This window comes from Ammodytes marinus (assembly GCF_949987685.1).
Source record: "Ammodytes marinus genome assembly, chromosome: 6".
Taxonomy (NCBI): domain Eukaryota; kingdom Metazoa; phylum Chordata; class Actinopteri; order Uranoscopiformes; family Ammodytidae; genus Ammodytes; species Ammodytes marinus.
In genome coordinates, this window is record NC_137235.1 from 15,878,453 (window position 1) to 15,895,070 (window position 16,618).

Genomic DNA, 16,618 nt, shown 5'->3' on the forward strand with positions numbered 1-16,618 from the left:
GTTTGGGCTATCTCACTTTCAACACAGTCCAACATTTACATTATTATTATTTTTTTTATCAAATCTGCCTGCAGTAAAAGTGAACCTGTGAACTGAATGTAGTTGAAAGTGAAGAGTGATAGCAACCAAACCCTCATGGCGTGCTCTGGCCTCACCTGAGAGTCTGCAGTGCTGTAGCGTCCAGGTGTGCAGGCAGGTAAGCTCACCTGTGAGCCCGTGGAGTAGCGGCCGGGGGTGCGTGAGGTGGTGGTCTTGCTGGAGGAGGAGATGGACGTCTCCACACTCTTGCCGCTGCAGCAGTGAGTACGCAGACATTTGCCGTACTCTTTACGCACCTGGGCAGGGGGGGGGGGGGGAGAGTTCAGCGCAGACAACCATAATATGCATGTACAGGTGCATAATGAATATCATGTAAAAATCAAAAAGTGAAACTTTCATATATTCTAGATTCAGTCAACAAAGTGAAAATATGTCAGACCTTTGTTTTGTTTTCATTTGGATGATGACTGCTTACAGCTGATGAGAATATTACATTAAAACCAATCCAAAAAAGTATTTATGCAGTAGACCTGGTTCGAATCCAACCCGTTGAGCGTTCTTTGCATGTCCTCCCCTCTTTGCCCCATTTCAACTCACTGTCTCTCAAAAAGTATCTAATAAAAGCGGAGTAGAGTCCAAAAACGCCAAAAAATAAAAATAAAAATATTTATAATTCAGAATTGTCAACCTTCTGAAAAAACATGTTTATTCTAGATTAATTTCACTTTACCTGTAATTCTAGTATCTATGAAAGCTTCACCTTTAGAATCTACTTACAGATTTCTGTTTTACTTTTAATTGATATTCCAATGTTTTTAAATGCACGCACCTATATATAAAACCAAAATGCACACACAAAAGAGGAGGAACTGGCTGATGTTCTCACATTTTAACTTGAAGCATATTTTTAAGATGACATACCCATACAAAGACTGGAAGTGCTTAACTTGATATAGTGTCCCTGTTAACCTTTATTCTTATACTCAAATTCCTTGTGCAAACACTGACTCTCTAAAAATGTAGACATTAAAGGATTAACTTCATCAACTTTCTCCCATCAACATCCGCCCCCAAATGTTATTACTGCCGCACATCCATCTGAAATGGACACATTCCTTTGGGAGACATATGATGCACTTGTACACACAGAACATCTGCATTTAGATCCCAATCAAGTTAGAACAAATAGGACTGTAATTGCTTTTTAACAAGCTTGTTGGACTGGCAGACGTGTATTGCCACATGCTCTGTTTGAACAGCTGTGTGGTGATTTGCTCCATGGAACTTGGGAGAAGCCATGTTGGGCTGCAGCCAAAGAAAACCTCAGCACTGTTCTGAGGACATCTCTCAGGATACCTGATCCCTTGGCCTAACACATACCTAAGTACATTGTGTGATAATACGCAAGCGCGCACACACACACACACACACACACACACACACACACACACACACACACACACACACACACACACACACACACACACACACACACACAACTTGTTTACTGGTCGTACACTTAAAATCTCCGTTGGACTTCAGCCAGACAAGAATATTTAGCATTTGAAGTTTTTCTTTTTTCCATATACTCCTTCTCTTCTGTACTCCCCGGCACTGACAGTGTGTGGGAAACTCTGCAAAAATATCCCATGATGTGTAGGCTCTTTCTGGAAGCCACATACAATTAAAAAATATAAAAAAGTAATACACATTCATACACACAAATGCCTCTTATCCTTTAGGCCAACTAAAACCCAAAACATATATCAGAGAAGGAGGTCATCCTTTTACTTGTAACCACTTCCACTTCCAACATCACACCCCACAGTACACATATTTGCTTTGCATTTGTCCAAATTATAACACAAATAGAGCTTAATATTATCAAAGGTTTTTGATGGAGCTATTTCAGGCTTGATGACCCTGCCTGGTGATGAAACACTGTGCAGCACGCTCAGTTTGTAACCTGCTGCCACAAGACAAGGCAGACACCGAATGACTAATCAAGCCTGTGACAGCTCTGCAGATATTTTTGGTGTCCCTGCTGATCAATGCTAGCATGTGTCTGTCTGTGTGTGTGTGTGTGTGTGTGTGTGTGTGTGTGTGTGTGTGTGCGTGTGTGTGTGTGTGTGTTTGTATGTCTTTGTCTTTGCCTGTCACACTGACTGACTGTCTATTTATGTCAATTTTTTTGTCGTCTCCCTCACCTTCTTTTGCAGGATGCAGTGGAAGATGAAGATGAACATGCCCTGCAGAGAGTTGAAGATGGTGAAGAGGTAGGCCATGATGACCGTGCTCTCGTTGATGTACATCAGGCCGAATGCCCAGGTCAGGCCCAGCAGACACAGCAGCGCTATGGCTCCGATCACCCAAGACCTAACATGAAAATGGGGAATTAAAAGAAAAAGGGACGTTAAGTTACTGTATCACCATTTGTTATTTCACATAATATGTAGTGTAGGTTATACAGTATATATTGTTAGATTGGACAAGGGGATAGCAGGAGGGGCTTGTCTCTTTCCCTGGGTCAGAAAAAAAATCTATTCAGCCAAAGGTTACTGCATGTGGGGACCGTGAAGCCTGGAGAACGGGGTTAGAGAGGGTTCATTCAGAGTCCCAACGCTGTGGGGAGTAGGGTGGAGAAAACATTGGGAGGTTTTAGCCCAAAATAATTATACTCTTAAGAAAAATGGTAAGAGAATGGAGAGAGAAAAGTGGTTTTGCACATTTAGATGCCGTTCTCGTGAGAGAGAGAGTGGAGGTTACACATGGTAGCTGACGTCAGCCCACGAGAACGAGAGTAAAGTCAAGGTTATTCCTTTCGAGTTACAATCAAACTACTACATGACTCACTCTATCACACAATCGCCAGGCAGAAGAAGGTAAACTATGTTTTCACAGGCACAACAGTGGGGCACTGAACTCTGTTAGCGCGATCGTGACTGTAACTATTTAATGGAATTAAATTTAACACAAGTTTTTCAAGGCCGTGAACGTCCATTCTCAAATAAAAAAGCCTGCGCCGGAGTGAGTCATAAAGGCCAAATGTCAGAGGAGTTTTGGTTGTGTCGAGGCATGCGAATGCATTGTAAATCCTCCTGCTCCAGAATGTGTGCGTGTCGCAGTGTGTTCGTCCATGCGAGTGGCTCCACCGGGCAGTGAGAAGAGGGACATTACAGCCATTATAAATGACATTTCCCATTAAAGGTCACAGTTTCAGGTCTGCCGCAGCCCGCGAAGATGGCTGTTAATTTGATTGGCTGACTGGGCAGCGATCACCTCTCATGCGACTGACAAAAAGAATAGGGGGTTGAGGGGAGGAAGAGGGCGGCTATATAGATAAAAACACAGAGGGGGAGATATTAGGAGAGTCAGGAGGAAGGAAGAGAGAGAGAGAGAGGAGAGTAAGTGAGTGAGAGTGAGGTGATTGATTCGATGTTGCCCTCTATGGCACCATTCAGGCGAGACAGAACCTCCAATAAAGCTCGTCTGACGACCCTCTTCAATAAAGGGTACACTCATCCCTCTTTTTTCCCCCATCCCTTCATTCCACCTCTCTTCCTCCAGTGCTCTCATGAGTCACGGTTTCTCTCTCTCTCTCAGCTCTGTTTCCAGTCACTCACATCTCACCATTATAATATTTCAATAGGACGTTAAGTCTATAGGTCATATAGGGCTCACAAATCACACATCAACAAGAAATCCTTTATAACAGAGCGGGACGGGTTAATGGTTAATTTAGGGGTACGCGTGTAGATTCTACAGACAAGCAAGACCAATCAAAATGTCTCTAGGAAGACGAAAGGCATCCTGATTGGTGGGCGGCCTTACCAGAGCCAATCCACAACAAAGACAACTTATGAAGGCTTGCAGTTAAAGAGACAAAGAAAACAAAAAGGGAGAAAATTATAAGACAAAAAGGGCATGATGATGATTAGCAAGTAAATGAAGCACTATAAGACATGCATAATGAAGAGAAATAGATTCAAATCTATTAAGCCTCCAGTGTGCGCAGTAAGAAGGAAAGTCATTAAAAAGCGGGGAGAAAAAAACCTCCGAAAGCATCACTTTGCAAATCGTGCTTTGATTTTCATCTTCCCTCAAGCTTTTTGATTCCATTCCCCCCGAAACTGCACTAAAGGCAAAGATCAGCTGCTTTTCCGTCTCTACTTCTGAAACGCTTCCGACTTGAGGTTCTACTTAGAACTGCTGTCGTCGTGCAAGATGCATTGGCAGTAATATATTTCAATGATAAATCAAATCAATGAGTAAGCCATTTCGGGGATGTACATTATACATTCCGAGCCCTGCCTCAGTAAGAATGAGCTCTGAGCCGTGGCATGTTGTTTGAATTAGACTGAGCCCTTTTGTCTTGAGCCGCACTGGAACGACAAATAACACAACCCTGATTAGTTTGCACAGCAGACAGAGTTTCGGTCTTCAGTGGAAAATGAAGTCATGTTGCAGTGACATTCACTAAGGGCGACATAACTAGTAATGATGGCATGACCGGGAATAATAATTTGATGAATTTAATGAGAGGCGACTTTAAATGATAAGACAAACAATTAAAATGTACTTCCTGTGACAAGCTAACACACATAAAAAAGGGCTGATGGACAATGGTGCGACATTTAGGGTAATACACTTATCTTGCTGAGAGTTTGATGACAAACATGGATGCTACTCTAGTCTGTGAGCTACATGTGGAGTTGGGGCCGATAGCTTAGCTTAGCGTTAAAGACTGCAAACAGATAGCCACACTTGTTTACAGCCAGGTCACAAAATCTAAAGCTTCCCTTTTAACATTTTAAATCTTGTTTGTTTGATCGGTAGAAAAAAACAACAATGATTAGCCATTCAGCAGGAGGTTTTGTGTTGCTAAGGAACACACCACAACTTAACCACAACAGTTTTTACACTTGGGTTTAAATAAACTAGATATAATGTGTTAATTAGTGAGCTTCGGAAATGCTGCTGAGTGGGGAATTGTGTAACCTTCAAACAGAGTTTGGCTAGCTGCTTCCCATGGTTTTCCAGTCTATAACCTTAGCTAAATTAAGCTGACAGGCTGCTAGCTCCAGATACATATCAAACTAACACACAGTGTTATAAATTAAATTTAACATAACATTATTTTTGATTCATTCCTTTAACTGCATAGGCTATATTAACCCATATCGTGCCACATGCTGGTGTGTTGGCAGCACAGTATGCACACATGTACTTACTTGATGTTGTCCAGACATCCAGAGTCTGGTTTCAGAATAGCCGTATGATGGAACATCTTATAGAGTGCGATGCCGAGGAAGATTACATTCAGCTGGAACACACATAGACACAATCATATACAAATTAATAGTCTGCAACAACAAGCCTAATTAAAAGACACAATGTCACCACAACAATTCACTCACATTGAGTGCATATAATTTCATTTTCCCATACCAGCAGTAATTGGCTTGGGGGACACAGTATCAGCCCACAATCGACAGCCTTTTTATGTGTTTGAAAATACAGCCGCTTGGGCATCATGGGAAAATACAGCAGTCATTACATCCATTGAGGATCATTGTTACAATAGAAAAATCCAATTCTCACAGAGGCTGTCTTTTCTATCGACCTGCTAAATGCATAGATAAGGGTTGGTTTAATAATGACTGTCTGGCCTATTGTGCCAGGTTTCCCAGGCTGCATATGTTACCATTGGGCAAAACATCAAACAGAGCAGTCTCCCACCTGCACCAGTTTCCATTCCAGCCACAGTTTAGATCAGTGATAGCCTGCCTGACATTTCTTAAATGAGTGCAGGGCATCAGTGTACATGCTAACATTCACCTAATTGGGGACAATCCTCGCTCTTTCCGAAACACTGTTTTTTCTATATATATATTTTTCTTTTTTGCATTTTCTGTCTGTGTGTCTGCCAAGTCGTCCGATGGAGCATCATTGATTGACTTCCGATATCATTCACCTTGTTTTACTATGTACTATAATTGGGGAGCATTGCAATAAAGTAGCAAGGCCAGGAAGAAGAACAGTGCCTGGTTCCCGAAATGAATGCCTAAGACCAACATAACTTTCTTGAGTTCTTATCAGCAGTTGCTTGCTTTTTATAGAATAGAATAAGTGGCAACTCGAGAGGTAATCCATGAGTGAGAATTATTATATTGACAAACAAAGTTCATTCTGCCTCCACTTACACTGATGAGGACCTCAGGCAAAGCTTGTAGAAGACTGACAAACACCTTAATAAAGCCTTCGTTTCCTGCGCCGACACATGGCAACCAGTCTACTCTGCACAATGTAATGCTAAGTCAAGTGTGTGTGAGCATGCTTGGATGTGTATCTCACCATAATGATGAGCGTAGCAGGGCCTATAAAGCTCCAGATGAAGTACGTGTCCAATCTCAGCCAGCACCTAGAGAGAAGAAGAGATAGAATTAGACAGGGAGAAAGAGAGAGAGAGAAAGAGAGAGAGAGAGAGAGACATCATGCATGAGAAACAAAGGGGAAAAGAACATGAGAGGAAAGAAGCATAGGGATTAAAAACATGCCTCAGTCTCAGATGGATGAAGGGTAGCAAGGATTTACCATCAGAGGAGAGAACATGCATCATAGTTCAGACACACGCGCACACACACTCAAACACACACAAAACGGAGGGGTGGAAAAAAAAAACGTGAATTACATGACATACAGTATATCAAATGCATAGAGGCGGATAGAGGCAGGACAGAAGGAATTGTAGGGGAGTAGGGGGATTGAAAAGTGAAAGAGATGGAGAAGAGTGAGAAAGGTTGCTACAGGACGGAGGAAATAGACTTTGTGCACACCTCACACATACATCACACACGGAGAGGGAGACGGCCAGGGATGAGCACCTGTGATAAATAAACCTTTACTTCCCCCTTAGGCTAGAGATATATGACACGGTCACGTCTCGCGGCCGCAAAATTATGACGTGACTGTGTTCATTTGAATACTGAGTTATGGACGCAGCGCTCACACCCGGCTCTTTATGGAGTCTGGGAATGGCTCTGGTGAGGTTAAAGGAGAGAGGAGGGACTCACACACGGGCGTGCACACACACACACACACACACACACACACACATGATATATGAACACGAACCTACACCTTCAACATTCACAGACAGAGGACATGCATGAACACACATAACCACACACCCATGCATTCCTGACCACAAGCTTAGCGCTGGCACCAAAATAAATATACTGCTGTATGCTAAATTATATTACCCCAAACATCTTCACTCATCAATTGAAGTAAGCAGGGGGAGGATAAGAAGAAAAAAAAAACGTCCCAGAGTGCCCTCCACTAAGTTCAGACCCAACGGGTTGCACAAAAAGGTGCCAGAGAGAATAACCGCTGGAGCAAAATGGCCGACTGATTCATGACTAGCTGCTTTTGAATTATTAATCTTTCAATTTCCACCACATTAGAAAGCCCTCCATTACAGGTCCCTGCCTGTGTCACTGTATCCTCCATTAGCGCTCCATTGCCAAGTCATAGCCACCTTCATTATGGGAAAGGAATGAGAGTCAGCGCCACTGGCTGATATGGGGCAGAGTGGCCCCGCGTTATGTGACAAGGTGACACAGCAGGGATGGCAGATGATATTTCCAGAGGTTTTGTTCTCAATGTGTGATGTCAAACATGATAAGCAGTGACATTTTCAAGGTTCCAGACTGATGAATGAGACAAAATAACTGATTTTTAGCTTTTAATGAAAGGCACTTTGCTATTAAAATACTTCTTTTTACTCAAACTTATTTTCAAATCCATAAGGCGCAAGGCCATTAAAAGTAAAAGTGAAGACGCAGTTATTAATTTTCTTCATATTTAGTGTGATGGGCTCTGCATTATTCTCCCAAAACAGATCACTGAAGTTTGAGTTTTCACTATTAAACTTTAGCTAGTGTCCTCGTCTCCTAGCTAATGGCATGCAGTCTGATTGTTCACCCAGAGCTTGGAATGCAGAGTCTCATGTTTTAATGATCATCGCCACTATGAAATATTGATCTAAGTGGCACAAGGACTGGTGTGGCTTGACGGTTAAACGCAGCAAAATTCAACCCTTTCCCCTGTCATCAAACTACTGCGAGCCGATGAGGTCGTTGGTGGAAAGCTGCAAGGTCTGAACTACAAAAAGCCCGGTGAGCAGCAGAGTAGCCTATGTGTGCATATGACCACATAAATGATTAACAGTCTTATAATATCCTGTCATTTTTCACTCACTTTAGGGATCAGCTCATTCATAAGCAAGTAAGGGAAAGAGATTTCTATAGGTTTGAAAATGCATGGTCCCCATTGTAATCGTCCTCTTTAGAGCTCAATCTCCTCACAAAAGGGAGGTCACGGACATGCATAGTGCACCTTTTCCCCTTTGCAAAATATGCATATGTACTGTATGAATAAAATGTTGGCCTCTTTCACGAGTCACTGCTTTGACAGGTCACGCATGTGGAAGTAATTATGCCCACTGCGGTGTATTTGTAGGTGGCCTAGTATGCATACTATACTTCATATGAATGAGATGCTGTCTCTTGAATTCCCCCAGTGTGTCTCGGGGTTGGACAAGTGGAGCATGCATGAGTAGTACGCTACCATGTGCTCTCAATGTATGTCCTCATCCCACTCACTATACTCAGCTCTTTCCTCCAGGGGAAGCCAGCCTCTTTCTTTTTTTAGCGCACGCAAGTGCAAACCAGTATGAACATGTGTGCACACCCTGACAGACTACTCCATCATTCCTTTTCTCACACTCAAAACACTCCCTCTATCCCTCAATCTGCTGCTCCACTGTGCACCCCCCTCCTTCTATCTCACCCTTTGAATCCTGCCATATTCACACATTGCCCCATGGTGTGCTCATGCAGGCACTCCGTCCCAATACTTCCACCCTCTCTTCCTCCTCCTCTGCCTCTTTCCCCTCTCTCGACCTCTCTGTGTTGACGCTTCACAAGTGCCACAGCTTGTACAGTCGTCGGTGGCGGAAGCAGCCAAATTGACAGCAGGCACTCCAAACTCCCTCCCTCCCTCTCCCCATCCATCCATCCATCCTTTCTTCACGCCATGCTCTCTCTCTCTCTCCGTCACCCCTCCATCCTTACACTCGGTCGGTGCCGTAGCTCCTGTAGTCCACGGCGGCTGACACGGCCACTATGACAGCAGGCACTCCATAGCCTGCAAGGTAGAAGTACTTAGTCCTGGAGTGTTCGCTCTCAAACACCTCCACCAGCATGATGTAGAGCTGCACCCCTTCCAGGAACATCCAGGTGAACGCTGCCAAGAAGAAGAAATGGAGCAAGGCGGCGAAGACTGCACAGGCAATCTGTTGAGGGAAATAAGAAAAAATGGAGGGGATTTAAAAATATGTCCACACACACAATAGTGCTGAGGAAATCTGGTGGACACTGACTAAAGTGGGAAGAAGACACAAGTACTGCAGGTGATAAAGGTATGAGACATATAAAAAATAATCGTTAAGCATGTTCACATCGATGGAGATTTTTGAGGAATTATATAATGGGCTGCCAATACTGCGATTACCTTAAAGAGGACCTATGATGCTTTTTGACTTTTATGACCTATAAACGTTGTTATGATGATTCATAGTCATGCTTAACCATACTAAATTGTCAAATAATGACTTACATGCATTTCGACGTATTCCCTGCTGACCGTCTGGGGTGTCTGTGCCTAGCACTAAACACTATTCTAGCCAGTGGAGAAGTCACGTCTTCAGAGCGGTCTAACCCTTTGTAACCCTGTGACGTCGCATGTAACCCTGGGACGTCACCACGCGGATGTTTCCATGTATGGTAATGCTGTCACTTCCCTGTTCGCGTCTGCCTCGCGTCTGCCTCGCGCCCTTATAGGTCCATGCTCGCGCTTCCCGCCACTGAAAGGAAGGTAACCAATTACAACGGAGTGGGGTTTGCAGGAGGGGGGAGGGTAGCGGAGATGGCCGATGCACAGGCGGAGGGAGCGGAGATTGCCGAAGCACACACACTCAAGTGTTGACAGGACGTGCTGGATCGCCAAAATAAGAGAAAGAGCTTCCCGAAAATCTACATAGTTTTTTGTGATGTGATTCGTGTCAGGTTGCTCTATAGCAGTGTAAAACAAGAAATTAAGACCAGAAAAGTAGTATAATAGGTCCTCTTTAAGACAAATAGAAACAGGGAGGGAACTCACAATCATAGTACACTAAAACAGCAAATACAGGCGGCAGAATGCCTCAAAATTGTTTAAAGCTAGCAAGATTACTTGATCCCCCTTCACACTTTACTCCACGTCTGCATCTACAAGTCATTAAAGAAGATAAATGAGAAAATATAAGTGAAAAGTTTGGTGCTGCAGCCAGTCCTGCTGATGGACCACATTTTCAATAGAAGGAGCAAACCATTTTGAAAATGGTTTTGAATAGAAAAAGGGAGGGGGTTGTGAGGAGAACTTGGCAACACATGAAAATACAATATGATTTTTGTCAATGCCAAGGATGAATAAAATTGAGGGAAAGTGCAGCAAAAATGACTCAGCAGTGGGAGACACAAAGCATAAATACAATTTGACAAATGTTAGAGTACGGTAAAAGCCTGCAGTAACATTAGTTTGGATTTTTTTTGACATTGCAAGAGATGGACTGCATGTTTTGAGTGAACTACATCATCAAAATACTGCGTACAAATTCCTAATTTACTTTCTTGAGAAATGGTGATTAGCAGATTTCAAATAAAGGTGCAGGGATTTTACATCACATTCTTATGAATAGTATTGGATGAAAGGGATGTGAAACAGTTAGAAAGACAGGTGATAAAATACTTAGAAAACCTGTGTGTGAGAGTGTGAGTGTGTGTGTGTGTGTGTGTGTGTGTGTGTGTGTGTGTGTGTGTGTGTGTGTGTGTGTGTGTGTGTGTGTGTGTGTGTGTGGGAGGAATTGGCACAGATAAAAACACATTATGATTTTTGTCAATGCCAAGGATGAATAAAATCGAGGGAAACTGCTGCAAAAGTGACTCAGTAGCTTGGTGTAAGAGACAAAGCATAAATACAATTTGAGTTTGCTAAAAGCCTGCAGTAGCATTAGTTTAGATGCTGAATAGTTATTTTTGTTTTTTTGTCATTGCGAGAGCTGAACTGTATGTTTAAAGTTAAAAGACTAGAATATAAAAACTACTGTACACCTTCTTACAATACAAAATAACATTCTTACAATACAAATTGAGTTTTTCGTGAAATGATAATCATCACATAAGAAGTAAATGGAATTTACATCACGTCGTTGGAAAGACAGGTGATAAAATACTTAGAAAAACCTGAGAGAGTCTCCTGAATGTAAAACAGAGGAAAACAAAGCTGCAAATGATGAGCACTTGAAAAATGCAAGAGGAGTATCACACCTAAAACTGCATTCACAATTAAGGCAAGAGGATCATGGGAAGAGAAAAGAGAGTTGAGGGAAGACTGAGCGATGAGAACTGGCCCGTCACTTTCATGGCAGTGTTCTCTAATCCAAAAACCCACTCCCAAATCATTGAATGGGATAGTTAACCGACAGACTTTTATAATGGAGGGGTTTTGCAGTGAGAGACAATTACCTAATGTCTAGGAGACAATGAGTTTAGGGGGCGAGGGAGTCACTCATTTCCATTTCTAATGATCGCAGAGCGTAGCATACACACCCGAGGACACGCATGCACGCACGCACACACACACACACAGGTAAAAAAAAAATGCAAAGTCATTTTGTTTCCCTGCTGGAATTACTGGCTTAACTGGCTGCGAGCTAAGTGACGCTGAGGATGTTAATGGAGGTCACAAATAGTCACCACTAATTAACGAGAGAATGGCACACACAAATAGTCAGCACACACATACAAAGAAACGTGATCCCAAATAAATCACACCAACACATTAAGAATAGATAAAGCATAAAAAACAAACTTGAATATCGAAAAACACTCATTTCTATTTGTATAGCCCATATTTTTTTTAAAGAAGTAGGTCTGCTCTAAGAATGATTTAATAATAAGGAAGAGATAAAGCCCTGAGCACGTCCTCCCCCACACAGCTGTATGATATGTAATGATTTAAACATAACAAAGGCAAAGAATAAAGACAGGCCACCCAGCACCAAGACGTCCTCAATGTCCTTAACTAGGCTTTGTGCATGCAAAGTACAGTAAGACAGTATTACTGGCACTCATCAAGGTTTCCTGCTGTGCATGCCGATGATATTTGGGTGACCTTGCCCAGAGTAACCAAGTGAGGTTTTAAGTCTTAATCCGTGATTGGCGTATTGATTGCACTCTATATGGATTTAAAAAAACATGGGCTGTGACTAGAATGCAGAACCATGTGACCCTGGTGGTTAAGCCAAAACTGCACTGTACATCATTTGGGATGGAGCACAAGGATTTGAATAGCCCTCCACACTGGACGGAAGTATTTATTATGGACGTCATCAGGATGACTGCAGGATTGTTAGACTGAAAATGCACATTTCTGTTCTACGTGGAAAAAGAAAAAAAGTAGCAGAAAGACAACACATGATATTGCAGTGTATTTTAACGGATGCACTGTAACCAAAATAAGAAACTGCCTTTTGCATTGGTTTGAGCCCATAAATTGTATTTTACGAGAAACAAGGCTCAACCAACCTCCACTGCCCATGCACAAGATACACATGATAATGTTAGTTGACTAAAGAAGCTAACACCTTGGGGCTGTTCGCTAACAAATGCTTTTTGTTTGTTCATGACAGAGGTCTCTCTTGGATACCGCTGTAGCTTTTGTTATAATTCTCCCTCTTCTTGTCATTAGCTGACAAAGACAAGCTCAGTTCCATAGAAGCAGTCATCATGACTCACTGTAATAACCAAAATAAAAAGTAACAATCTAGTAAGGTTTGTGTACACAGGGGTGGAAGGCACAAAGTCCACTTCAGCCAGTCAAACTTCCCAGACTATAGAATACATCATTGATATAAGCAACAAAGGCCTTAGGGTTGGCCATCACTAATTACTACTATGACCGTAGAGCATGCTACATTCAGGAACATTTCTCTCTGGAATGCATCAGCTGACCGAAGAATACAGATCATATGATGACATCGAGCCAATTCAGACTGACACAGTGACCCAGAACAAAAAAAAACAGGATTGGTCTGACTGTCAACAACATAACTAATCAGACTTGGCCTGACCCTGCTTGTGAGCCAATTCCTTAACATAACAGATGTCGGAATGTCTTCAAACTCATTGCTGTACTTTATTAAACCAATCTATAGCCTATAACACATTGGAAGCATCTATGTCACAAACAATAAATATGTCTCCTCTCTGCTTTTGCATAAGATAAGCCTTTTGCCGGCACTTTCATGATCAATATCCAGAGTAAGTATTGCAACATCAGTTTAACAAAAAAACATCAGAGATGGGAGTCGACAATTCTGTTAAGCACATAGTTATTTATACAAGGTGAATTTACAGTTTGGCAATGATGTGTACACACTCGGGTCTTGTGTCAAACTACCTTACAGCGATCTTATAGGACTGCTCAAATGCAGGGTAAACCCATATTCACTTGACTGCCAGATATGGGCTTTGTTTGTGAAAGTGTTATTATTCTACAAACCGCAGCTGTAGCAGCCTGAGGGGGGGAATGACTAACACAAGCAGACTGAAGCATAAACATCAGCTAAGCTCATACAAACCAAATACATACGCTTTAATACATTATGCAGCCAATAAGCAAGTCTGTGTAATGTTCACTTTGGGCCTTGTAAATCCTCTCTGTTGCAACTGCCATTGCCATTCAAGTATAACAACCTGTGCCAGTATAGCCCAATGTTAGGTTTTTGTCTGCTTTTCTGCACTGGTTGGCAATCCCTTTCTACATTGGCCGCAAAACTATAACACACTTAAACTGAGAAATGGTATATTGCAGAACATTTGCCATACAAACAATTGCCAGTATATATTTATTTTTTCCTTTCACAATTTATGAAAAGAAAGTAGCAGCACGGTGTTCTTATCCATGTAGCAGCAATGTGGTCAACCCCTCCTACAGCAAGTCAGTTATCATTTCTCATTTGACTCTGCCAACAACGCAGTATGATGAGTGATATTGGTCCAGCAGTCCAAGCTCGGCACCAACACAGCACAAATAAAAAAAGGCACATTTTCGAACGTGCAAAATATTAGTTTTTAGTCATCTATTTCTCTCCGTAGCTTAAAGCCAATGGAATAAACATGCACATATACTGTATATCGTACACACACACACACAAGAAAATTGACCCCTTCTTACCGGCTGATCGGCCCTGTTGATCCCGACCAAGAAGAGTGACTCTGCGATGAAGAGGCTGATACAGAGGTTCTTGTGGATGGTGTTGCGGTCGCTCTGCAGCCCGCGGAAGAAGCAGAAAGTGAAGATGCAGATAAGAAGGCAGACCAGCGACAGCAGGATCCCCACCCATGTGATGACGTCCAGGAGCAGGTCGTGCATGCTGTCTGCTTTCTGTGGGGGAAAGTGCACAAAAAAGAGAGGAAACACTCTTGAGTGGATTATTTAAAGGAAAGGTAAGTGATATTTTTGGTGTTAATATACGTGTTAAATCTCTCTATATTTATACAGCAATCACTTAAATAGTATGTCAACAGTTCATAACACAGGTCTCCCAGTCATTCTGAATTTGCAATAATTGCAAGATACAATTTCGAGTATCACACCGGTTTGTATCCAATCAGGAGACAGAGTGCTATAAAGAGGCGGGTCTCTGTGCCCACGAACGATGACCCGCTGCTCTCCATCGCGGCAAAGAAGACTTTGCGTTCATCTGGTGGGGACGTAGGGACGAGGGAGGGGAGTGCTAACTGCAGTCACTGACAGGAAGTTAGCTAAAAGGACCATATCGCTCACTTCTTTAATATCCATTGACAGCTACTACATTTAGCTATGTTTAGCCTTAGTTTGCTATAAAAAAAAACATACATCAGTCATACTGCTGTAACATGAAACATACTGTAGGAACAGACACACACACATACGCATGCACGAACGCACCAACGCGCACACACACACCCACACACACACACACACCCTTCCCCCGACTGACGTGAGTCTGGCTGCGTGTCGCTGAGCGTTCAGGGCCACAGTGCTACGCTGCGTTGCACAGGTGTGCTGGCTCTATCCATCAGTGTCCCGCAACCTGGCAGGCGGAGCAATGTTCAACATAGCACTGCTGTGATGGATCTACTGCTCAAACCCTCACACTGTGTTCACAGAGAGGGCTGCCGAGGCTCGTTCTGACCATGACCCCTTTAGAAGTAACACACATCCTCTGGCCCAGAGGGAGAGGCTGGGTGTCACACAATATCCACTGTTACAAGAGCCCATTTGGGAGAAGGAACTTCGGTCTTGACGTAACAAAAGAAGGGAGACAAAAAAAAAGCACTTATCCCACACACACGAGCGAGACAAAAGCGTTTTTTATCCCCCCCTGCCCACCACAGCGGCTCATGGATATCAGAATAAATGAGCCGCTTTTCTGATTAGTAAACCTATCAGGACCTTTCATTAACGGCTGAATTTGAATCTACTGTAGCTGTTTTGGTGATCCGCAACTCCATGTTAATTTGAATATGTTTTTGTTTGTGAACCCAATGTCATCATCTGGCTTTAAAAAAATCTAGTGTAAAGTGCTTCCTGCCCAGTATAATTACTTAGAGAGTCTAGGAGAGTAACAATCTATTCAACAGATGGTATGGTCGTCTAACTATATCTTCGCTCTTTCCTTTGTCTTTGATTCAGTTGACCATATACCTTGCCAGACATTGCTGATGAAATGATGAACAACTGACCCTTTGACCCCGCCCACCCCACTCCCCCATGGCATTGATGGAATCAAGCGCGCCTACCTTGACCTCCATGTGGGCCATAAGCACGGCGAAGCTGGTGAGGTGTGTGCACGAGCAGCTGGTGTGTGTGCTGTTGGTGGCCAGCAGACGACAGTCCTGTGTCGACCAGAATCCCATCATGGTGCGTTTGGAGTAGCTCCAGAATGAACAGTTGGGATTGAAGTTCTCTTCCGAATGCTTTGGGGCAAAGGGGGGGAGGGGAGGGAGGGGGAGGGGGAGGGGGAGGAGGGAGAGACGGAGAGAGAGAGAGAGAGTTAGAAAGAAGGCAAAATAAATTGGGAAGAAAATATACTTAGTCATGGGGCTGTGGGAGGTAGAAAGATGAATTGTTGTCGGTAGAGCCAAAAAATAGTGCGAAAAAATGGTGGGAGGAATTGTTGGAGAAAGGGACGGAGAGGGGGAAGCTCAGAGAGGGAGTCAAACACACACACCACAACAAAACAACAAACAGAAGGGACAGAACGCCAGAGCGCAGCAACAAATAAACATGGAGCCATGGCAGGAGGTGGCAGCGCGTGCAAGTTGTTGTGTGTGAGAATCTGGAGTGTAGGAGCGGCATGTGTTGTGTAAACCGATGACGGTGTGTGTGTGTGTGTGTGTGTGTGTGTGCGTGCGTGCGTGCGTGCGTG

The 16,618-nt window shown here is 43.1% G+C and overlaps 1 protein-coding gene across 1 annotated transcript in view; it reads right to left on the reverse strand.

Annotated features, from left to right (window-relative positions):
- The window catches only part of adgrl3.1 (adhesion G protein-coupled receptor L3.1), a gene marked incomplete at its 5' end in the record, with an annotated part of 84,126 nt that overhangs the window by 8,551 nt on the left and 58,957 nt on the right, over nucleotides 1-16,618 (reverse strand). Inside the window, 7 exons of the mRNA XM_080029473.1 lie at nucleotides 156-335; nucleotides 2,247-2,415; nucleotides 5,271-5,362; nucleotides 6,394-6,460; nucleotides 9,177-9,397; nucleotides 14,380-14,589; nucleotides 15,990-16,166. Coding sequence (XP_079885599.1) covers nucleotides 156-335; nucleotides 2,247-2,415; nucleotides 5,271-5,362; nucleotides 6,394-6,460; nucleotides 9,177-9,397; nucleotides 14,380-14,589; nucleotides 15,990-16,166 — 1,116 coding nt within the window. The remainder of the gene's footprint in view (nucleotides 1-155; nucleotides 336-2,246; nucleotides 2,416-5,270; nucleotides 5,363-6,393; nucleotides 6,461-9,176; nucleotides 9,398-14,379; nucleotides 14,590-15,989; nucleotides 16,167-16,618) is intronic.